Here is a 24,725-nt window from a genome sequence, read left to right on the forward strand (position 1 = left end):
GGGCCACTATCCTCCGTAGAATCTGCCTCAGATGCCGACATGACTTCCTCGGGAGAATCCACCTCAAGAACTGGATCCTCATCAACCTCTAGAAAGTCAAGAGCATCCACAGCAGGCTCAGGAGGTAGCTCCTCAAGATCATCCTCAGGGTCTTCCTCGGATGATGTTACCTCGATCACTTGGACGGGCTCCACTAGACGATATGGTGTAGGCGTGGGTAGTATCCACTCCACAGTGCGCTGAAGCGTCCGTGCAGGTTCATCTGGATGCACCAAAGAAGTAGCCGTGAATCGAATCGTGCCCCGAAATCGGCACTTTGTGTTGCCTTCGAGGGTCTCCCAAGCTCCCTCTAGGCACTCCATCTCTACTCGATCATGGATTAGCTGCGCTGCCATAATGATCTACAAGGAAGAAAAAGAAAGGGGTAGACTCTTTCACGAAGAATCTAATTGCGCCACATACAATTCGTCTCATAACTACTACATGCAAGTAAAAGGGGTATCTTAAGGCTTTTCATCTCTGGTAATCGATTACACAGCCTTGGTAATCGATTACCAGAGGCTAAACTCGAATTACACAGCCTCAGGACATGAAACCTGCAAAAATGCACTGTGTAATCGATTACACATACCTGGTAATCGATTACCAGTGACCCATTCCACTGTGTAATCGATTACACAGGCTGGTAATCGATTACCAGAGGCCTCCACCATCTCCCAGTTCCCTTTTTAAGCCTGGTAATCGATTACACCCTTGGTAATCGATTACCAGAGGCTTCCCAAGCTTCCTGACCTTGTTTTCAAGCTTGGTAATCGATTACACCCCGTGATAATCGATTACCAGAGACCATCTTAGCCTCCTATCTTCATTTTTAAGCCTTGTAATCGATTACCCACCCTTGGTAATCGATTACCAGAGGCCATAACCCATATATCACACAAGATTCACAGCTGGCCAGCCACCACAAGCCTCCTTGCTTTGTGGTCTTTGTTCCTTTTATCTGTTGACTGCCAGGAGCTCGCCTGTTTAGGTACATCACAGGTTCTCACTGACCGACTATGCCCGGGTTGGGTCGGGATTGGTCAAGCTTGGTTTTGGGAAATAGCACCCCACTTGACGTCCCCAAAGTCTCCTAACCCCCGCGACATATCTCCAGGTACCACTCTGTGGTCAACGAATAAAAGCAGGAAGTTTCACCCTTCTACACTTCCTCATCTCAAGCTTGTAGGATTATGGGGTACCCATAACATGTGGTACTAGGTGGCGGTCGGGCGATGGTGCACAACAAGTTTTCCACATCCTCAAATCGCGCATAAACCCACCATCCCCTGTTGCCCACCTTTAACTGAGCTCACGTACTCCCACGTAGCCCATATCCTCGTTTCTCTCAACACCGGGTCCCCATCAATCCTCCCAAGCTTCCCCAACATCCAAGTAAATCAACATTCAAACAGCACAAACTATCACAGCCAAGAAAAACAGGGCAAAGGCAGAAAACTCTGCCCAAAACACCAACCAAAATCACAGCTTTTCTCACTTAAAGACCCCAGTACATTTCCTTCGTTCCAATTCGTTAACCGTTGGATCGACACGCAAATTTTACTGGAAGTCTCTAGTACACAAGCCTACATTTTGACCGTTGGGATCTGCTAGCAAACATCCAGAACTCATTCTTCACTCCTCTTTCCACAACCAGCAAAACATAGCATTTTTCTGCACAAAGCCAAAGTTCTGTTGTACCTATTTGACAGCAAAATTCTGCATAAGTGCAGATTTCGAAAATCACACTTTCCCTCATCCAATTTCGCCCAAATCGAATCCTACAAGTCCCAAATCATGTATCCATCATGTCTAAACCAAAGTCAAGCTTCAAAACACAGCAACACAGAATCTAGGTGTCCAATACCCCCTCAATTCAATGGGTTTTCTAGGTTTGAGAAGTGAAATTGAGAATGAGGTAAATTTGAAGCAAACTCTCACCTCACACAAGTCCATAACATCAATTTAAACTTGTTCAAACTGGATTTACGCCTAAGATTTCACCGGATCAAAATTTGACTCCTCAACACCCAAACTTACCCTAGAAATGGCTCTTTGTTCACTTTGGTCATTTGTTTTTCTCTCTAGCACAGTCCAAGCCTTCTCATAAGTCCTAAATGACATTTCAAGCTAGGATTAACTCACTTTAACCTCCATTTACCACAGAATCCAGATTTAACCTTCCAACTCTCAAAGCCTCACTCTTTTTCCACTCATAACACCACATTCTCACTTTCTAACCCTAGGTTAATTCTACCCTTCATCTCTAACAGTTTTCTATAAGCAATTTCAGCACATAAACATCACAAGCATCATCATAAAAACCCTAAAACTGAATGGGTAAGCTTAACCCGTCAAAACATGGCAAGTTCAACATGCTTTCAACAAGTGTCTTCACAAATAACTATCATGAAACAGAAAACTAGCAAAACTACCCATCATATCTCCCAAAACCCCTACCCACGAAAATCAAGAGAGAAAGAAGTCCACCCAAACCTGAAATTTCGAAGCCCCACACGTAGAGACGCGCTTCACAACTCCGAAAATGCCCTCCTTTCGCGATTTGGAGCAGAAATGGGCACCAAAGGTTGAAGCTTTGTTGGGCAACAATGGTGGATGAGAGAAAAGAAGAAGAGGGCTGCATGAGAGAGAGGGAGAGCTTCTGAATTTCTTTTGGCTGAGTGAGGAGAGAGAACAGCTTTTGGTTTTAAAAGGGTTTTCTCTTTTCCTATTATTTTATTTAAGCTATGCCACATGTCCCCATTTGAGTGGAGCAAAAAGGACCCACTTTCTCTTTTGATTGTGACCCATACTCAGCCACAAAAAGTGAGAAAAATCTGACCTTTGAAACGCTAAAATCCTGCCTCGGTTTGCATGTCGTTTCTCTGGTTCTCGTTCCTCGCGTTTCTCTGCGTCCGTCGGGGCCAGTTTTCGAAAGTAGTCAATATATATATCCAAACGCTCAGAATAAGACCCCGAGCGTGGTTCAGAGGTTGGTTTCGTTAAATTTTTAGTCGCACGCAAAACGATGGTTTTTAAACTAATTAATTAAGAATTAACCCATAACCTCCTAGTTATGGATTTCTCTTCCTTAATTAGCCTAACCCGCATATCTTGCCCCCACTATTCCTACTTCTATTAAGAACATATATGCATATACATTGAATAGTACTGATATATATATAATCATTCAAAATACATCGTTTCCAAAAATTCCGGGTTGAAATTTCCAGGATGTCACAATAAGAGTTTTGAATACCATAGTTTTCCTCTTTAGTTTAGAATTTTCCTTAAAATACTAGTCTCGTGATATTATGGATTGTTGTTGTGTGAGGTTTATGTTGTCTGAAGACTTGGGGAATATGAATCATAGGCATGAATTTATATGTATGTATGTGGAATTTGAACATATTGGATGATGTTGAGATAACATGATGTTAATGTTGATAATGATATTGAGATGAGATGATGTTGATGATGCCATTGTGATTATGTATGTTGTGTATGTACATAGGGGGGTGCAGTGAACATATTGGATATCCCCAAAGGGGGAAATAGAGTGTTTAAAGAGTTTTAAGCATCTCTAAAGAAAAGGGATGGCTTAGAATCTTTAATTATCCATGGTGATTGTATTGATGATGTCCATGTTTCATACTTCATATTGCATGGAAATAGTATAAACTTTGTTAGTAAGTACTCGTAATTTTTCATGAGGAAAAATACTTGCACTTGGGGGCATGTCACTCGGTTTGGAACTTCCTTGAGACTTAAGTTGATCATCATGGGGGGAAGTTGTATGTGCACGACAGTGTGACCTCGATACTTGTACCTAGTTTTCCTAAGTGAAAGTGTCATGTGGACATGCTTAGGCTATTTCTTGATGAATAGTACCACATTGCATTTTAGAGTTGAGTCAGGTACATGCATCATTTTGAGCATAATTGATTTGGATTGTGAAAAAGTTAATGACTAGTTTGTTAAGTGCATGTTGAACTGATGGATTATTGAGAATGATTGTGGTTATTATTATTGTTTTCTTGCTAATCATTATCATTTGGTGGTTGTTGATCTTTTATAATAAACTCACCCTTGCAATTTTTGTACCGTGTGGTTGGTATCTGTGATGATCTCAAACTTTCGTTCATGGGAGCAGATGAGCAGCAGTAGATGACTTGGAGGGAAGTCTTCATGTTGGAGCCATCAAGTCGACATGATAACGTTGGAATTTATTTTGGGAGAGTTGTGTTTTGTTATTAACTCTTCCTTAGTTGGTTCCTTGACTATCTTTAATTAGGCATGTAAGCCTCAGCTTTAAATATATGTAAAAATTGAATTATATTCTAACATGTGAATGATATATAGTGGTTTAGTGTATATATCCAATGTTTTTACGTTATTTGATGAATGTATATCGTGAAAATTTTATCATCGTTTTCATAATCAAATCAGTGAAGCATTCATTTAAAATTGAAATGTCACATTTTATAGTTAGTAATATGGTAAGGTGGGTCGTTACACCTAGTATCATTGTGGATGAGATTAGGAAATGCTTCATTGATAGTTATGTCTAAATTTTGGTATTAGCATTATTCACTTTTCGCACAATGTACTACTTGTTGCCGATATCTCGTAGGACGGAGTTTACATTGAGAAAGTGTAACATGCTTCTCAACGTGGGAAACAAATAGTAAATGTTAGATATAGTCATATTTTTACATTTGTATCTTTCACCCTCCTCATTAGTGTATATTGTGAATTGGAATGATCCTCATTATTTATTTTAAAACCCCGAGGAAGGAGAAGCAACATGCTGAGCTGATAAAAAAACAAAAAAAGATAACAAAATTGTGAAGGACAATGCTGTGAAGAGGATATCTGACATGGAGAACACCATGGAAAATACTAAAACGCAAATTGCAATATATGTTCCAAACACAAGTTTATTAAATTCTCCACAAATTCTGTCTGAATTATCTAAGTCACCATGTGTAGGTTACCCAAATTAATACGGAGAACAAGCTCAGCATCCCAATTTTTATAATAAATGCATTTTTTACATCAACTAACGTAAATTGTTAGTTTGTCAGTTTTTTATAGTAGGACAGATTCGAACACACAACCTATCTCTCTCCCTTTCTTTCAATTACCAAATTAACTTTATATATCTCTCTCCCTTTCTTTCAATTACCAAATCAACTTTATAACTCCTATAATGAATGGCATTATAATGATCAGCTTTTTGCCTTTCCGAATATATGCAAGAAGCACAAAAGCAGATAAGCTTTCTTATCGATCACTTGATCTTAGGATTAATCAGTATACCAAATTTTTATGCAAGAAAATGCTGACATAACAGAAATATATCAATTCGCAAAGAACTAAGGGAGCCTCACAAATTAAAACTCAACATATGAAAATTTCACTTTACAAACACACAAATTAGCAATCAAATATAGAATTAGATACCCTCACCAAAACTATCATATGAAAACATTGTGGATAATTACCAATTTCAACAAACAAGTACTTAAAGTTCCAAATCTGTGTGACCAAAAAATATGCTAATGAAACCAAATTGAGCACCCTAATGCAGTATAATGGTCAAATTTTGTTTTCAACTACTGTCACATTAAACCACCTTCATTTTTTCCCTTAAGCATAAACTGATACAGACCAAAACTTACAATAAATACCTTAGTCGTAGAGAGAGAGATACAGTTTTAAGATGCTAGGTTCATGTGTGAAAAGTTTACTTTTAGGGAACTAATTTAGTAGGCAGACACTCAGACTCTAGGCATTTGCAGTTCTGGACCATTAATCAATCTCTATGTTACATGTTTTTAAATTTACATAATGTGAAGATTAATCGAGACTATAATGATTCCTACCAACTAATAATTTCTCAGCAGATAGAGAAATTTAAATAAGAGAGTTCTTTAAATTAAGTGGTTTGCACACTATCATAACATTGACAAGCATGGGAATTTAATTAAGGATTCTATGGAGTTAGGCTTTGTGATACGGTCAGCCTCTGAATACAGGGTCGTAAAAAGAGTAAGATTTCACACAAAATCAGTTTTGATATAGATAGAGAACAACTTTAAACTAAGTTACAAGTATTTATTTATATTATAAGTCGAGAGAATTACAAATAACTTCAAATCTTTTTTGTTGTTGGAGAATTTGTTGTAACTGACGCTTGCACCAGATAACTTAAAATCCTTTTGTAGTTGGAATTTGTTGTAACTGACGCTTCACCAGATAACTTAAAATCCTTTTGTTGATGGAATTTGTTGTAACTGACGCTTGCACCAGATTATCCCTAGTTAAAAAGCAAACTAGGTGGAAACAAATATAATTTCTGATAACATACTCCTCGTATTTTATAAAAAAATATCAAGATACATCAAAGCAGAGTTTTGGACAGAGTAATGATACTTAGACACCTCCCATTTCTCTCTATCACTTTCCTCTCGTCACATATCAACTATCACAAAACATATGTAACTTTTGCTTAAATGAAAATAACAAACTACCTGAAATTGAGGCTAGTTCTTTGACACAATATCCTTAAGGGCAAAATTGAATCAAACTTCTTCCATAAATTAAATTTGAGGTATGCAAAAAGTTATACAAGAAAGCTTCTGACTAAGTCAGTATCAGGGACAATGTATCCAAGGTATAACCTTGTAGGCTGCAAATGCAACACAAAAGACAGTAGGTTTCTACAAACCTGCGTAAGCAGACTCTCATAATATAAAACAAAAATGGACAACATTACATAAATGAATTAATTCTTCGGGTCTGTTACTGTTGTTCATCTTTACTTTTCTAATTTCTCAAAGTCACAAGGAAGTGATAACAAACTCTCTCTATGCACGCCATAGTTTAGTAAACTATATCTGAAATCTACCCACCCACCACCACCCAGCTTAAATGTGCGATGCTCAGGCAGCTCGCCTTCGTCAGTACCGGTGTCTCCAAGTCTCATTACAGCTGTACGGTCTTGTCCCACAATGTCACCATTTTTTGTGAAACATATTGGGAGAAATTCATGGGAAGAAAAAACAAACGTCTTAGTCCAAGATGAGTGCACTTTGTATTGGTTCATCATCCACATTTCAGTAGGCAGGGCGGTCTCAAAAGCCTTAACACAGAGACACAGACATCCTCCCATTGCCCTCAAATAATAGGTGCTTCTTTCCAATTCAGGTGGCAGCGGAATATCAGATAAGCTTTTTTCAATCAAATCAAATGCAATAATTTTGCAATCATTGTAGTCGGAGCAAGCCAACCAATGAAGAGCCCCATTCAAGAATAATCCATGTTTAAACTGATCTTGCACAAATGTGTAATTAGTAGTAGATGGAACGGTGATCATAGTGCAGTTCCATGAATTGGTCCTCGAGGAGAAACAATAGGCCTCTGTAGTGCATGAGGTTTGGGATCTCGGCAATGTTATCATCACAACCACGTAGTCATCAGTTGATGAGTCATATCCAATGCCGCATATATATGAAAACTTCAACCACACTTTTTTGAACCGTTTCTGCAGACCGGTTGATGGATTCCATATGAGGAAATAAAGGAAGGGATAGGATGCGGTGGTTAAGAGTAGAAATCCTCTGCATGAACCAACAACATTTACCCTGGGAATGCATTCATGTTTCTGAATTTGATTAGGTTTTGGATTTGGAAGGCTATAGACTGGTTCCGCAGAACCATCCTCTATGTTGACAAAATTAACGTCCGAACCGGGATCATTGTTGATCCTGACAAGAAGTTTGTGGGTGGATTCAGCGGCTAAGTCAAAATGGGATTTAGCGAACTGAGGATCGGAAATGAGGGAAAGCCATGACTTACACACACGTTTCAAGTGCAACAGATTTCTCAGCGGCAACCTCAATAGAATAACTTGAATCAACTCTTCAGGGAGGGTGATTTTCATCTTCTTTGCTAAAGATGGGTGAAAATACAATCAATATACACATGTATTTATAGTGAAAACACGTTTGACATGAGTGTAACACTTGTGGTTTTTAAATAATGCAAACGAAAATATGATTAAGGAAGGGTAACTTTTAGGGATAAAATATTTAAAATAAAAGATTTTTCTTATATCTTATGATTCTGTTGGATTCGATCCAGGGACGTGGGGAGGTTAGAGAATCTTACTCCAAACCATCAAATCACAGGGAGACCCGCTAAAATAAAATAAAAAATACTTTTATCTCTTCCAAATTCAACTTTTTGTTTTCAAATTTAAGTTGATTTTAAATCTTGATTTATTATATCAATTTAAAAATATCTTTATCTTTTAAAGGAAATTTTAAGATGATTATAATCTTAAACAACCCTAAATATTTTACTTGGTGAAGAAAATAGTGTGTTGAGTTCCATAAACTCATGAGGAAATATTTGTTTCAAGATATAAAATTTTATTCATGAGAATCAAATTTTCTAGAATATTATGACCGGAAATCTTATTCTTATAAACATATTTGTCTGACCATTGTAGTTTCAGGAAAAAAAAAATTAAAATTTATTGAAAATAAAAAAAAAAAATGTGAAACAATGAAGTAGGCATTGATAGTTATTGTAAAAAATAACTTTCTATTCTCATATAAACTCAATACACCCATCATTCTTCATGCGAATAAGAAACAAGACAATTGTGTGTATTTTATATTTTTGGGAATCAATTATTCTTGAAAATATTTTTATAAAACATGCACCAAACATGAAAATGTGATATTTTAAATTTCATATTTATGAAAATGTTGTTCCATACCTTGAAACGCCTCCTAAGGGTAAGGAGCATGTATCAAAACGTTTTTTTTTTTTACTAAGGCATGTATAAGACTTAAAGAACTAGATAAAAGTTTGTTTGCATTTTATTGTAATCTTAATATTATACAACAAAATTTGCAAGTGAAATTCAAATTAAAATTGATCAAAGCTACAATAATCTTAAAAATTAGTTTATTTGAAAAAACAAAATTATCTTCAATTGTATAGTGGGTCAACATTTTAAATTTTAATTAAATAAATAAAATATAGAATTATTTGAAAGGAATAAAAAGTTATTCTTGTATTATAATTTAAAATCTGCAACTTGGCGGATTAGACTTTCACTCTCTCTACTCTCAATTAGAAATTCTTTGAACTCAATCTTTTTCTAGAAGGAAGCAAACTGCCATACTGATCAATTGACAAATCTTGAACTCAAACCTAATTTTAGTGATTGAACAAATTTTTAGTGCATTTTGGTTAGGGTAAATAGTCACTTTTGTGTAATACGTTGATAAATATGTCACTGAAAGATGAAAATATAAAATTTAGTCTCCTAAAGTGTGAAAAGTGTAACAAATATATCCGGACGTTAATAGTAGATTGTGACTAATTGTTATAATTTGAAAAAATTTATACTGATTACGACAAATTTTTTTTAACAAACTCGTAAATTAAATTGAGTCTAAAAAAAAATAATACTAGTTTTATAAACTCGTACATAACTTTTTTATATTCTCACACTTGGTGAAATGTTTAAGTAAAAAAATGTTTATTGTAAATCATTATAGTTAAATTATATTCATGAATAATTTTTAGGAAAAATTGCAATTGTAATGATACTTTTAATTTTTAAAAAACACTCATCTCCTTGGAATGATTTTTTTAAGGTTATGATTTTTTAAATGATCAGTCAATAAAAAATAATTGTGTATGATATAAAAAAATTAATTTAAAAATCTACACACTTTTATTATAATTTGTAATTTGATGTCATTGCATATACTAATAGACATTCATATTTTATTATGAAAAATTTATAAAAAAAACAATTAAATAAATAGTGTTTGATTAAATAGAAATAATGATTTTCTTATCGTTTTACATTAAATGTTCTTTTTTGTGTTGATAGCATTTATTCAAAAATTAATAAACAAATGATTGATTTTTCTTTTGTAGTTGAAGAAAAGTAACAAGAATTCGCCAAAATAATAAAAATTTGAATCCATTGATAATATTTTGTCTTCAAAATTATAATAATTAGTGAATGTTAAAGTCTGGATATATTTATCGCACTTTTTATCCTTTTGGGACTAAATTTTATTTTTTTACATAAAAAAATGCCCCCACAATTAGAGATGACCCGCTATTTTTCTATTTACCCTTTTGGTTATTATACTTTTCTTGTTTCCGTAACAACATTTTATAATGTAAATGTATATATGTGTAAATTTACATAATAAAATTTTATAAAACTTATCATTTTTATTTAAAATTTATATATGTAAAAAAAATATATTATTAGATCAAAATTAACTATAATAATATTAAAAAATACATTGATAAACTTATGTTAATAATGTTTATATATATATATATATATATAAATTTTTATTAAATCTATTATTTTTATTTACAATTTATATATGTAAATAAATTAATTATTAGATAAAAATTAATTGTAACAAAATTTATTATATAAATTTACATTTGTTTAAATATATATTAAAAATTTTAGTATTACAACATTAATTATTTTATAATATAATTAATCTATTAATTCAAGATGTCATGCTAATAACACAAAAGTCATTACTTGAATCATTAATTTTAAATTAATTTTCAAAACATTTTTGAAAAAAAAAATCATGAGTCACCTGCGGATTGCAGATTCAATTTTTTGGAAAGACAAAACCAGAATTTCACATATTATGTTTAGTGTACCAACAATTTGCATGATGCCCAAAGAAAAACCCTCAAATGAATTTTTGTTGTAATTTGCAAAATCCTTATAAGAATCGTTTTAAAAAAAAAAATAAAATTGGTAGGCTTTATGAAATTTGTTGTAACTGACGCACGCACAAGAGTATCCCATGCTAAACTGCAAAATACGTTAAAACAAAAATAATCTGATAGTCGTATTTTATCAAAAAAAATATCAAGGCAACATCGAAACAGAAATGTTAAAACAGTTTCTGTCACATCCATAAACACAGTTGATAACTTCCATGACTCCGAGGCTTAACAAGATCATACAAAAATATATAACTTTGCTTAAATGAAAACAACAAACTACAAGCAATTGAGGCTAGTTCTTTGGCCCAATATCCTTCAGGGCACAAATCTGCTCCTCACCCATTGCAGACATAACTGACACAACAAGGTCCTTACCCTCAGCAAACCCATCCTTTATCTGCATTGGCCAATAAATGATACATAATTAGATATACAGAGTTAGAGGGAAGGAAAAAAAAAAGTCAATAAACAGGTGAATAGAACATAGGAATTACAGGCTATTTTACGGCAGAAGCACTTCTATGAGAAGAAAAAAATTGAAACAACTTATCCATAAAAACTTCGTACCCCATTGCCCAGAAGCTCTTCGCTATGCGAAGGTATGGGGGAGGGATGTTGTACGCAGCCTTACCCTTGCATATGCAAAGAGGCTATAAAAGCTAAAATTAACTGATGAATGAGTTAAAAATCATCTTTTAGAGAAGCTAATATTAGAGAACTTCTACATATTAGTTTATGCATCAGCAAACTTCAGCATATAGAGAAGTTCATTTCTTTTATTCTCTTATAAGTACTTCCCGAAAAGTTTATCCAAACAAGTCCTTGGTATATAGACAATGTATCCAAGGTTATAAACTTGCAGGCTGCAAACGCAACACACAAAAACAGTAGGTTTCTACAAACCTGAGTAAGCAAACTCTCATCAGTAGGAAGCTTCAGGTCATCCTTGGTGTTCCCATTTTCAGTAAGCAAGCTAAGCTGTAACATCATCATCCAAGAATAAATTCAGATAATAGTGACAAGGATTAGAGCACTTTGGTTGGAGAGAACATTTTTTATTTTCATCTTCAATCTTTTCATGTTACATCACTCAAGTATAAATTCAGACAATAGTAACAGTAGAGCTTTTTAGTTGGAGAGAAAAATATTTTATTTTCATTTTTAATGTTTACATGTGATTACATCCAAGTCACTTTATTTTCAAAGATTGTATAAAATTCAGGGAAACGACATATTGGTCAGTCTTATCATTTGTTAAACAAATCTTCATAGAAATTAACAGGAATGAATACAAATCTTCAAAGATTTTAATTAGAATACAGTCAGCGTCTATCATCCAATCACAGATAGCTATAAAATTGAAGATTATTCACTTTTATAATAATTATTTTAAAAATCATATCTAAGATGATTTATAAACAGTTGGCAGTGTAAAACTCTTTATGCTAGTGGTGTATCAAAATTAGACTTGTTTTTAAACACAAGAAACATAGCCAACCTCACCTAACCACCTAGTGGAATAAGGCTTTATTGTTGTTGTTCCATAAATACAGGAAACACATTATAAATTTAAAAAAAAAGTGATATTTTCAAAATTTGTGTGAGAAAACAGGAAATGAGAAACTACACAAAACCAAACTCGGTCAAAGTCAGTGAATCAAAGGAATAGAAACTCACAAATCCATCCTCAGCAATGTCAATCAACTGGTAATCAGTACGATTCACATGGGGAACCTGGAATAAGAAAAAAAAAACAAACAAAATTTGAGAACAGGAAAAGTTCCAATAAGTGTCATCAGATAAAGAATTGACAGAACTGAAGAAACAATAGACATGAAAAACATGAACAAGAGCATACATCACAGTTGTGAGAAGAGGGCACAATATCTTCAAGCTTCTTGGCAGTGAAAATATCAATCCCAACAAAGTGACACTTGGCATGACCGTGCTTACCAGTCTTGGAAGTAGAAACTTCAACAACCTGTCACAGAGAAACAGAATCCATTCACATGCATCAATCAGAATCAATAAAAATAAAATTAGATTAAAAAATAAATACCACTAATTGAAAATCAATGTTCAAAAGACAACAACACATAACATCGGTTCCTTAAATCAAAGCATGCGTCCTAAACAGCACAGAAATGAAACTAGAGATTTCAACAAATAATAATTCTTTTAAAAAACCTAATTTTGTTTCTCCAGTGAACTAAAATAATTCCCCCAGACGAGTCACAAGAGTTCATAAACCCTAAATCCCTAAAATCCCAATCATCAAAATCAACGGCATAAAACACAAGTCACATGCGAAGCAATAGATCTCGAAAGCCAAATCGAATAAAACCACACTTAATCGTGACCAAAACCACAGTCATCAGAAAACACATGATAATCGAATGAAATGATACAACATCATAAAAAAAAAGACAGGGGTGGATGAATAAAAAATCTAATACCTTGCAGGGACGACCCTTGATGACGATGTAACCGTTTTTGCGGATGGTTCCGGCTTGTTGAGGATAGGTCTTGGAGGCTCCAGCATCGGCCTTGGATTCGAAATGGTGTTCTTCGTCCGACATGGTTCGACTCGGTCACTGACTCACCGATTCAACTCGACCGACTCAGAGAGAGTGTGTATGGAGGGTGGGTGAGTGGGGGCGGAGAAGACAGAGACTAGGAAGGAGGAAATGGATTTATATAATTCCTTTTCTCTATTATTTTTTCTGTTTTGAGTAAATTCCGGAACTGTTTTTATATGCTCATTTTTTTCATGTAATTTTTTTAATTTTTTAATAGAAAATATCTTTTTTACTGATTTTTTTGTGAATCAGGTTATATCTCTTGGTCAACAGCAAGTTTGACAATATTGAAATCTGTTTTTTTATTGAAAATATTGAAATCTGTTTTGGGAGGTTAATGATTTGATTTTGTTTTTATTGGTTACTGTTATTATTCCTGATTTGATTTTTATTTTTGGTACATTGTTTTTATATGGGTGTGCATTTCTAGTGTGCTATTATATTTTATTGTACTAAAATTTATATATTGAAATAATATATTTTATTATATGTAAATTAATGTACATATTAATTTTAATTTAATATGTTTTTATAATGTATACATAATTTTATTAATAATTATTTGTTTGTTATGATAATATGATATTAATATATTATGTTTGTATGTACATGTCAGATTTATATATAATTTATCAAATTATTTATGGTACATATGGAATATCATTTTATTTAATAAATGTATTTATTAAATATTAAAATGATAATATTATTATGTCACTTGTTAAATTTTTTTCTTCTTATTTTGATTTTTAATTATATTTTCTTTTAGAGTATTTATACTTTAATTCTAAGGATTTTTTTTATATATATATTCAAAGTAAAATATGTGATGAAGAAAAAAATAAAATAAATAAATAAATACATAAAATAAATATAAAAAAATATGTCTAGAGAGTAAACCGTATCCAACACATTTTTTCTAATTGTAATTGCAAATAAAATTCATTCAAGTCATGTTTACTTTGACAGAGTTTGTTATTATTTTTTAAACATTTATATCCAAAATTAACAAATTATAGAAATATAAAATGATGTTTGTTTTTTTGTTAGCTTTTGACAAATAAGAAATTTCTAGGACAATGAAAATAATTAATTAATCTGTTTTATTTAGTTTTTTAGAAAGAAAAAAAAAATTAAAGATAGTATTATATTGAAGTCATTATAAGAACACATTAGCTTACAAATATTAAAATTCATGTTTTTTTAACACAACATTCATGTTTGAATGACTTACATAAATTCATTATAAATTATCCGTGAGAGGAAAAATCATCTTAAAAATCTTATAAAAATCTAATAAAACTATTTCCTAACATTATCAGCTATCGATTAAATCATTTCTTCATAATTTGATGTTCATGATCCAAATATAAAATTCAACAAAAAATTTATTCAAATACAAATCCAAAAATTAATTCCAATACAAATTTGTACGACTAAATACTATAAGCATAATATGATCAAAGGCAAAAAGATATATATATATATATATATATATATATATTATGTTCTGTTCTTCAGAGCAATTAAAAACAAAAAAAAATTAATAAAAGGCAAAATTAATTAAAAATATAAATAAAGTTAATACATAAGAAGACAAATAAAAAGATGATAAAATATAAGAGGTTTTTTACTTTTCCTACCTCATTTTTTTTCTACTCTCTCTTCATATAAAAAACTTTGTCAACACAACATCATACATGTTTTCATCATCCTTGAATATTAAAAAATTATATATTTCTATGACTTTCGTCTCTAAAGGCACAAAAATAATAAGAAAAACTTAAAAAACTTATAATATGAATAAGATAAGAGAAAAATTATTAGATTTTTTCTTCTTTGCCTGTAAAAATACTTAAAAGGAAACAATAGAGTAAACAAAAATAATACAAAATAAGAAAATAGTTAAAAATTCCATAAAATATAATATATTTTTTATTTTGTCGATCCCATTTTTTTCTCATTTTTCTCTTTACCAACACAACATCATACATCTTGAAGAAGAAGAAGAAAGTTTATAAAATATAAGAGACAAGAAGACAATTAGAAAAAGTCTATAAAATACAAGAGACAGTTAAAAAAAACAAAGATAAAACAAAAATTAAAAAAACTTAGATTAACAAATGGATAGTTATAATTAACGAATTAGTATTTTTAAGGACATAATTGTCTTAAAAATATAGTAACCAAAAAGTGCTTAACAAAAGAAATATCCCTTTAATCTATTGTTATAAATGATTGGTTTAATTTTTTTATAACAACTTACACATCATACACCAAAGATATAATAGTATAACTTATATCTAATAGCATGTTCAACCAATTTAGTTGAATCATCCCAAAGTCTTTCCACAAACTCATTATACTTTTCCAAAATATTCTTATTATATAAGAATCAAACTCATATATTCTGCTTAAGCAATTAAATTGAATCGATTCTTAAAGTCTTCCCATAAACTTTAATCTTTCATATCTATTATTAGACTAATTATGAATATTAAGTTTAGTCACAATTAAAAATCCATCATACTTTCCCAAAATATACTTATTATATAAGAATCGAACTCATATTATTCTCCACAAGTAAACTTAGTAGGGGTTGTAATTAAGGTACCCTCATTGAATCTATTTTTTGTTTGATTGATAAAAAGAACTAATATTTTAAATAAAAATCATTTAAATTATTGGTTTGATTGATAAAAAGAAACCATATTTAAATAAAAATCATTTATATAAAGTTGATAATTAATAGTACTTCAAAGTGATAGTTTTTTACAATTTAATTAAAATATATTTATAGTATAAATTATTTTCACGTTATCATTCCATCACGAATTGTTTGTAATGATAAAATTTTGGTTCAAATACCCTTTTGTCTATAATTGCACTTATTTTTTAATTTAATACTTATAGTTTAAAATATGTCAAATTATTTTTTTGAATAAAAAACATGTCCATTTAGTGTATGTAGCTATACTTTTTTGGTTTTTTTTTTTCAATTTGGTTTTCACCGTAAAATCAATGTTAACATCGTTCGTGCGATCAATGATGCGGCTTTCAATTGCTAAGAGATTATCTTCAAACTGATTCTATTAAATTAACCTATGCTATCTGCTAAAGTCCGATTAGGGTTTGCTTTCTATTTTTCACCACACACACATATATTCTAATCTTGTTGTGGGCCCGCCCCCTCTTTCATTGACCATTATTAACTGCGTCCGATGCACGCTAATTATGGCCCTACACTTTCGGCCCCAGAAGAGAGGAACCTTTAATTCTCAAGTCTCAAGTGCCTTGTTCTTTTAATTAAGAAATATTCTTATCTAGAGATGATAATTTTTTTTATTATATATAGTGATGATAATTTTTTTTCCTACCTAATAGAACATGAATGTACCTATTTTGCACCAGAGACCTCACATTACTGTGTTAATCATCTTAATTTATTTAGTTATGATAATCGATAAACACTCTATAAATGTTTCAGCATAAATGCTTTTCAAATAATAAACTTATAAAATTAAATATTTTAAAATAAGAGTATTATTTAATATAAAACAAATTTGTAAGCAAAATCAATAAAAGAAATAATCACCATTTTTTAATGTGATTATGAATCACCAATTTTAGTTCCTAAAATTATAATAATTTATCACATTAGCTCTTAAAATCAATAAAAAGCTAAAATGATCTCTAAAATTACAAATTATCAATTATTTTAGTTCATGAAACTGTAATGGTTGATCAAATTAGTATATAAAACTAAAAAGAGCAAGATCTCTAAAATTATATTATGCATCACAAATCAATTTAGTTTATCCATTATTAGCTTGTGTTGTCTTTGCCTAACAATATTTAGAAAGGCTAAATTGGCACAATTGTTGCTTCTTTTTTTTTTTGGCTGCTGTTAGTAGTTACAGGATATACAAGCTAGCTTCCAAATTTTTAACTCCAGAAAGGAAAAAGATGAGGAAGAATGAAACCTGTAATTAACTTGCAAACAATGTCAGTGCTAGTACAAATAGTCGATCCACTGAAATAAAAAACAATGCAAAGAGACACTATATAGACAACCAAAATGAACATAACTAATTAAGTCACTTATGGATCAGACAATCCACAATTTATTTACAATACTTATACACTAAATCCATAATGTATAATGTATTCTGGAACACGTATTCTGGATAATAAAAAAAAAACTTGCGGATTTTCTAATCTGGAAAATATAAAGCACCTAATGTTTATGGATTTAACAATCTGTAGTCTGTATCTAATCAATAGCAGGCAATTGCTTCACACTGCACCCCATAAATTTCTACTTGCACCTCCATAATTTCTAACATTCCAGCATTACCCTTCTTCCTCATACAGACCACATTCACCCCACTATACCTCCATAATTCTTTGTTGGTTTTGTGTTGGCAATTTCTAAACCCCATTTCAAATATAAGACTCACTAGCACGCTCTCAGATTAACATAAAAAAAAAACACGCTCTCAAATTGATAAATTTGTTGTACCGAAAAATTTGATAGATTTGTTAATTTGGATACCTCAATCCGTGTTGATGGGTTTAATTGATAGCAACATTTTTTTTCTTCTAAAATTGGATACCTCAATCCAAAATTGCAAAATTGGTATTTGGTTATTCCGGGTTACCTAATCCGAAATTGATGGTAAATTTCAGTCTTTTGAATTAGGTAATCTGTATTTTTTTTTTTCATTCCAGAACACACGTAGTCCAGAATACCTAATTGTTATTCTAAATTACCTAAGCTGATTTTTGAAGATTATCAATTTTCTGTAGTAGAGGTTATTAGTAAGATTAAGTTTCTTTTGTACAGACAAGGACAAGTGCACCTGTTACATTTGTTTTAGCATCTTGATATAGGCCTTCTTGTATTAGGGAGACTTTTGATTTTCTCTAGCTGTGGAGTATACTCCGTTTATTGTTGTATTATTTTTGGGTTTAATATAATTTACATTTTCCCCAAAATTGATGGTAAATTCCAATATTTAGAATTAGGTAATTCGTAAGAGACTTTCAATTTTTTTTCATTTTGAAACACATGATGCAAAATACAAAATTGATATTCTAGCTTACCTAATCATAAATCGATGGCAAATTCCAATTTTCCAAATTCTTTTTTATAATTCCAAATTAGTTAATCCATAAGAGGATTTCATTTTTTTTTCATTCCTACTCATAATCTGGAATACATATATTTGTTTTTCGGATTAATCCAGCATGATCAAAAAATAGTTTCTGATTTTCATTTCCAAAAGGCTCCACAATTTTTATGTGTTCCAAATTTTTCATTCCAAAAATAACCCAATAATAATTATGCGCTGTAGGGTCGTTTCCAGATTTTATAATAATAAAAAAAGTTAAAGGAGGTACAAAAAGTATTTCATGGGATGCTTAAAGCAATTACCAATTGCAATTGCAATTTACTTGCACATTCCCTCTATTTGGGCTTGGGCCTTTTTTATCATCAACTTCACTTACTAATGTGCTCATTGCTCAGTCATTTGCAATTAGATTTAGAGATATTTCTTTTTATGTGTATTGTATTGATCTGTTTTTTATTTTATTATTATTGCATATATGTATCCCTCATTAGTAGACAATATAAATGAAATCTAACTCAGTTGATTGAATAAGATGTGCAAATTATTATAAATTTCTTAATTTATGTCTTCAATTCCTACAATTTTTTTTTAAAAAAAGACAATATAAAATGATTAAGATACGATGAGCCATAATTGTTGTTTGGTGGTCGTGACAATTTGCAAGTTATGCCTATTGTCATACACATCGAAAGATGCCTTGTTTGAGATGATGTCCAGACACTCAACTAATATAAATAAATCTGTCCTATCAAGTTTTGATTTTGGTAACATTTTTTTTCTTAGGACAAGATCGTTTTTGTTATTCTTCAATTAATAACTCACCTAATACAGATGGACATTGAAACTCTCTTTTCTGATATGAAACTCTAACTATGATAAAAAGATAACACCTGAAATAAAGTCTCACTTTTGATATTTACATAAGATATACTTATAACAGGGAAAATCCAAGTATAAATGGCATACCAGAATCTAAATACGAATTGGTGTCTCTTATTCCTAATATCATTCTATTCTACAAGGCTTCTTTTCATAATCAACTTAAATATTATTTGAGCCAAAAAAAAAATCTTTTTTCTTATAAAGGAAAAATCAAGTCAAAAATGATTTCAGATGTTTTTTTAAAATAAGTAATTTTCAGTGAACAAAAACATAAATCCCTTATTATCTGACTATCTCTGTTGTTTCTATGCAGATCTATGGACTTTACTGACCATAAAGCCCAATTTATATAGACAATCCAGAAATATAACAGTTTTTCTTTTGGTCCAGAGAAAATTACAACAGTTATGGTGAGTTGGACTTGGACAAAGAAAAAAACTTCCATCCACAAGAAATTATCTTTACATTTTCAAAATTTGAAGAGTTAGAAGTGGAAGATCTACGAAGACAAGATATAAATACAGTGCTAAATGTGCTTTTGGTATTGCCAATTAGAATCAAAATTTTACCTCAATGTTTGATATTAATTTTTAATATAAATCTTTATTACATGAGTTATTTAAGTAAAACTCTAATTCTAATTAGACACCACAACCAAAAGTACTTAAAAAAAGTGAATCTAAATTTTGTCCAACTCTATTTTTTTTTAGAGGATGATATGAATCTTGCCTTGGATCAATGAAAATATATTCAAACTGATCTTTCGGAATCAGTCTCTAATCGTTCATACAATTCTGAGTAAAAAACGATTTTTGGGAGATCAATTTGAATACAATCTCGTTGGTATGAGACAAAATTCATATGGTCAGGACATAGAGATTAATATACAAATGTTGTGTTTTCTTTTTTGTTTAAAGCATAACATTCATTATTACAAACTAAATCTTAGATCTCTTAATTTCACACTGAGAATATCCGCTTGAGCAAATCATAACTTTCGTGGTTGATATTTCAAAGTGGTTCTAACATAAAATCTAGAAACATTTGCTCCTTCAAAACAAAAAACACACAAGATATTTTTATTCTCCATTGATCTCTAAGAAACTATTAATTCTTTGATCCTCGTAATTATGTTTGGCAAGTCAGACACTCCACTTGTGTTCCAAGTCTTTGGTCCCCCCTTTGACGGGGTAAAGCAAAATTATTCCTTTAGGCATAGATAGGCAGATTAATGAGCGGCATCATGCACAAGTATGAATGTGTGGTTTTCAACTTCCAGAAACGTGTGCTAGTGAGAAGTGTTAAAAATAGACTAATACTCTCATCTAAGATTTCACGTTGCCACACATTGTTCCATAAAAGAGGAGCAAAATCAACCTTAAAGTCAATATTTGTGTGTTGACATTTTGTATGAATGTGAAAAATGAAAATGTTTGTTTCCATCTCTTTTCAAAACTCGTTTATTAGAAATTGCGTAGCATTTGGTCTTCGACTTTGAAAAGAAAACAAAGGAGAAAAAGAAAGTACGTGGATACACACATTTGATTGACATATTTTAAATCAGAACAAGGTGTAAGGTGTTGGTGTGACTCTAATGTCATAAATGGATCTCATCTCATTTGCTAGGTCAAGGTCAAAATTTTCTATTTATTAAATCAGTGCTACTTAATAATGGTACAACAATCGTGTGGGGCTAAGAGTTGAGTGTGCTCCAATCATGTGCCTATTGTGGAAAAATTGCAACTCATAGCTACGTGCAAATTCTTGGCAACACACAATTGGCCTGATGTATGGGCTTACTTTCATGAGAAAATAGAAATATCTTTAGGTATAATAGTAGATACTTTCTTGGTTCTAAAATGACTGATATTTAAAGTTTTCACACCTAGATTAAGAAAAACAAGTATTTAAAGATTAGAGTAATATTTATTAGGGAAGAATTTTAAATAGAGAGGAAAGCATGCATGAATTACAAAAGAAGGAAATTATTTCACAAATGTATTTTTCTATCTGTACTGTTCAGGACTCACAAAATACACGTGACATTCTTTTACTTGGCACCTAGAGACATGTATCAACCTTTCATGTTAGTCCTACTACAGGAGTGTGGATGTTCGACCCTTAGCAGTCGAGCTCCCCAACCAATAGGTTATCTCTAACCTACTCATATTTGAATATATTCGAATATCTTATCTATTGGCAAGTAATTAATTATCTATAAGCTCACTAATTATCTACAAAGTACGATTATCTCTACCTTTTATCTATAAGCAAATATTTATCTTTAACATTATCTATAAGCTCCCAACTATTATCTACAAGTCGAGAATTATCTACAAAGACTATAATAGTCCCTACAAATAAGAACCGATAGTCACGCTCCACTACTATAAATACAGGTTCCATCGAATCCTTTGCATCATCCCATAATCTCTCATTCGCTCACCCTTCGAGCTTAAGCATATTTGCTCTCACATGCATATCTTGCTTACTTCTCCTCACTCATATTCTTTCTTGAGCGTCAGAGTTCTTTGTTTTGCAGGTCCTCCCTCCTATCAAAGGTACCTATCGAAGCTGACGTGTAAGGTTTGAGACCCCACATTAGCCACCTCAACCCTGACATGTCACAGTTTTGTATTTTGGTAAGAACATTTGGCGCCCACTGTGAAGCTGCGGTAAAACATACCCCGCAGCCTCCCGTCAATTCTCTTTCATACATCCATGGTTAGCACTCAGTCTGGCCTCAAACGTGAGACTCCTCTCGAAGACTCCTATCTTCACCTGACAGCTATGACAAACACAGGCACTCTACAACAACTCCAAAATCGCATCATGGAGATGAAGCGACGCCATGAGAAGGAGTTGACAAAGCTAAAGGCTGACCATGACCAGCTAAAGGCTCGTGTCAGACATCCCCAAGGTGACGAACACTCCGTCCAAACTTTACCTGATCGCACCCAAGGGGAATCACACCCCCGACGCATAATCAACATTGTAGATGACTTAAGTCTCTCCCGCATGCACCGTCCAGCAGGGCGAACTGTCCATCGACATCCCTTTGTCGATCGAATTATGGAGGCAAACATACCCTTGGGGTGGAAACCACTCAACCTTGAGTGGCATGATGGGACAATAGATCTAGATGAGCATCTGGATGCCTTCTTGACACATGCAAACCTCTACACCAATGACGATGCGATTCTATGTCGTGTCTTCCTTACATCCCTCAAGGGGGCAGCATTGACCTAGTATGATGGACTCCTACCTAGGTCCATAAACAGCTTCGACACCCTCGTCGAATGATTCAGTGTGCAGTACGCCACCAGCAGTCTCACCGCATGACCTCGACCGCCTTGGCTAGTCTGTGACAAGCAGACAACGAGTCCTTTAAAAAATTCATGGACAGATTTGGGCGCACAGTCGTCCAGATTTGAAATCTTAACCTCGAGGTAGCGTTGCATTCCATGCTCTTCGCCTTATGCCCTAGCAAGTTAAGGTAGCATGGACAAGCTGCACAAGCAAGCTAAGGGCTACATCCAGATTGAAGAAATGTTCAGATTCTGGAATGAAGTCCGCAAAGGAAACAACAAGGCCGACTTGCACAAGTCAAACAAGTGTCAGCCTCTCCCCAAAATACAAGCGTTACATACCCCTAACACCTAATTGCACCACAATTATGGAGGAAGCTTTCAACTTGGAGGTACCTATCTGACTACCCTATCAAGCAGGTTTTGAGAAAGCTCGAACTCACAAGAAGGATGATGGCTTGGTTTGTCGAACTTTCAGAGTTTGACATCCAGTATAAACCATGTGGCCCCATAAAGACACAATTCATGACTAACTTTCTGGTAGAATTCGATGGAAATGACACAACCACCCCAGACTGGTGCACCCTTTACGTTGGCGGTGCATCCAACATAAAAGGAAGCAGGGCAGGGATCATAAAAATTTAGAGCCTTAAACAACTAGGCAGAGTACGAGGCGCTCATTGCAAGTCTAAAGCTAGCAAGAGAAGTCAAAGCTAAGAAGCTACGATGCTACACATACTCGCAGCTTGTCCAGGGATAGGTTGTCAACACATACCAGACCAAGGAAATAGTGCTACTCAAGTACTATTACATAGCGAAGTCTCTAATCGAAAATTTTGAATGTTTCGAAATGTACTACAACCCCAGGGAAAGTAATACTAGAGTAGACCTGCTCTCCAAGCTGGCCAGCACCAATAAGGTTAGGCACCTCAAGACTATCATACAAAAGACGCTCTAAACTCCCACAAAAAATATTGAGGAAGTTATGGTCGGAGAAGAAGAGGAATCAAACTAGATGACCCCCTACAAGAACTTCCTAATTCGGGGGGTACTGCCACCAAATGAGGATGAAGCCCGACGCCTTAAATGGAAGGCCAGCTACTACGTCATCCTTGATGGCAAGCAATTCAAAAGAAGGTTGACAACACGCCTACTTCATGAAGGGATCTGCAATCTCCATACTAGAGGAGGCTCTCTAGCCACCAAAGCGGTGCGAGCCGGCTACTACTGGCCAACACTTAGGGAAGATGCCCTCGACTTTACCAGGAAATGCAGATGATGCCAAGAGTTTGCAGATGTGCCACACACTCCTCTTGACAATCTTCACAGTCTGAGCTCCCCTTGTCCCTTCGCTATGTGGGGAATGAACATATTGGGACCATTGCCAAAGGCCCCATAAGCAGTCAAATACTTACTGGTCGACATCGACTACTTCACCAAATGGATAGAAGTGAGACCATTATGGGAAATTACGGCCAACAAGGTGGAAAAATTCACCTGGAAACACCTCATATACATGTACGACCTTCCATACACCGTTGTCACTGACAACGACACTCAATTCAAAGCACAGACTTACGAAGACTTCCTGACAAGGCTAGACATCAAGCACCTAGTCACCTCTGTCGAACATCCTCAAACTAACGGACAGGCAGAGGTAGCTAACAAAATCATCCTCAGGACCCTGCATACTAGACTCGACAAGTCTTAGGGCCTATGGAAAGAAGAACTCTACACTATACTCTGGGCGTACCACTATTCACCCGAGACAACAACCAACGAAACTATTTACCAACTCACATATGACACAGGCACCATGATCCTCGTTGAAGTTGGGGAACCGTCGACAAGGAGACTACTGTTCCAACAATAACAAAATGAAGAAAATATGAGGGTGGAACTTGAAACCACCGAAGAAGTCTAAGAAACAGCAAGGATTAGAGAAGAAGCTATAAAACTCCGAGTAGCCAGGAGAT

The 24,725-nt window shown here is 33.1% G+C and overlaps 2 protein-coding genes across 3 annotated transcripts; both read right to left on the reverse strand.

Moving 5' to 3' along the window:
- Positions 1 to 6,862: 6,862 nt before the first annotated feature.
- Positions 6,863 to 7,987, reverse strand: LOC102669490 (F-box/kelch-repeat protein At3g23880). The gene has a single exon (XM_006582486.1). It carries the CDS (start codon positions 7,985 to 7,987, stop codon positions 6,863 to 6,865), a length of 1,125 nt encoding a protein of 374 aa, XP_006582549.1.
- Positions 7,988 to 10,942: 2,955 nt separating this feature from the next.
- On the reverse strand, positions 10,943 to 13,581 carry LOC100803862 (eukaryotic translation initiation factor 5A-2). Of its 2 annotated transcripts, XM_003527048.4 has the most exons (5): positions 13,302 to 13,581; positions 12,704 to 12,826; positions 12,523 to 12,579; positions 11,749 to 11,823; positions 10,943 to 11,242 (listed from the first exon to the last, which is right to left on the reverse strand). In XM_003527048.4, the coding sequence occupies exons 1-5, from the start codon at positions 13,422 to 13,424 to the stop codon at positions 11,138 to 11,140; spliced, it is 483 nt and encodes a 160-aa protein (XP_003527096.1). In that variant the 5' UTR covers positions 13,425 to 13,581; the 3' UTR covers positions 10,943 to 11,137. The 2 variants fall into 2 exon arrangements, with proteins under 2 accessions (XP_003527096.1, XP_040872540.1); XM_041016606.1 differs by having other exon boundaries at positions 12,523 to 12,826.
- Between the last annotated feature and the right edge of the window lie 11,144 nt (positions 13,582 to 24,725).

The sequence above is a fragment of the Glycine max genome, chromosome 6 (assembly GCF_000004515.6).
Source record: "Glycine max cultivar Williams 82 chromosome 6, Glycine_max_v4.0, whole genome shotgun sequence".
NCBI classification, from domain to species: domain Eukaryota; kingdom Viridiplantae; phylum Streptophyta; class Magnoliopsida; order Fabales; family Fabaceae; genus Glycine; species Glycine max.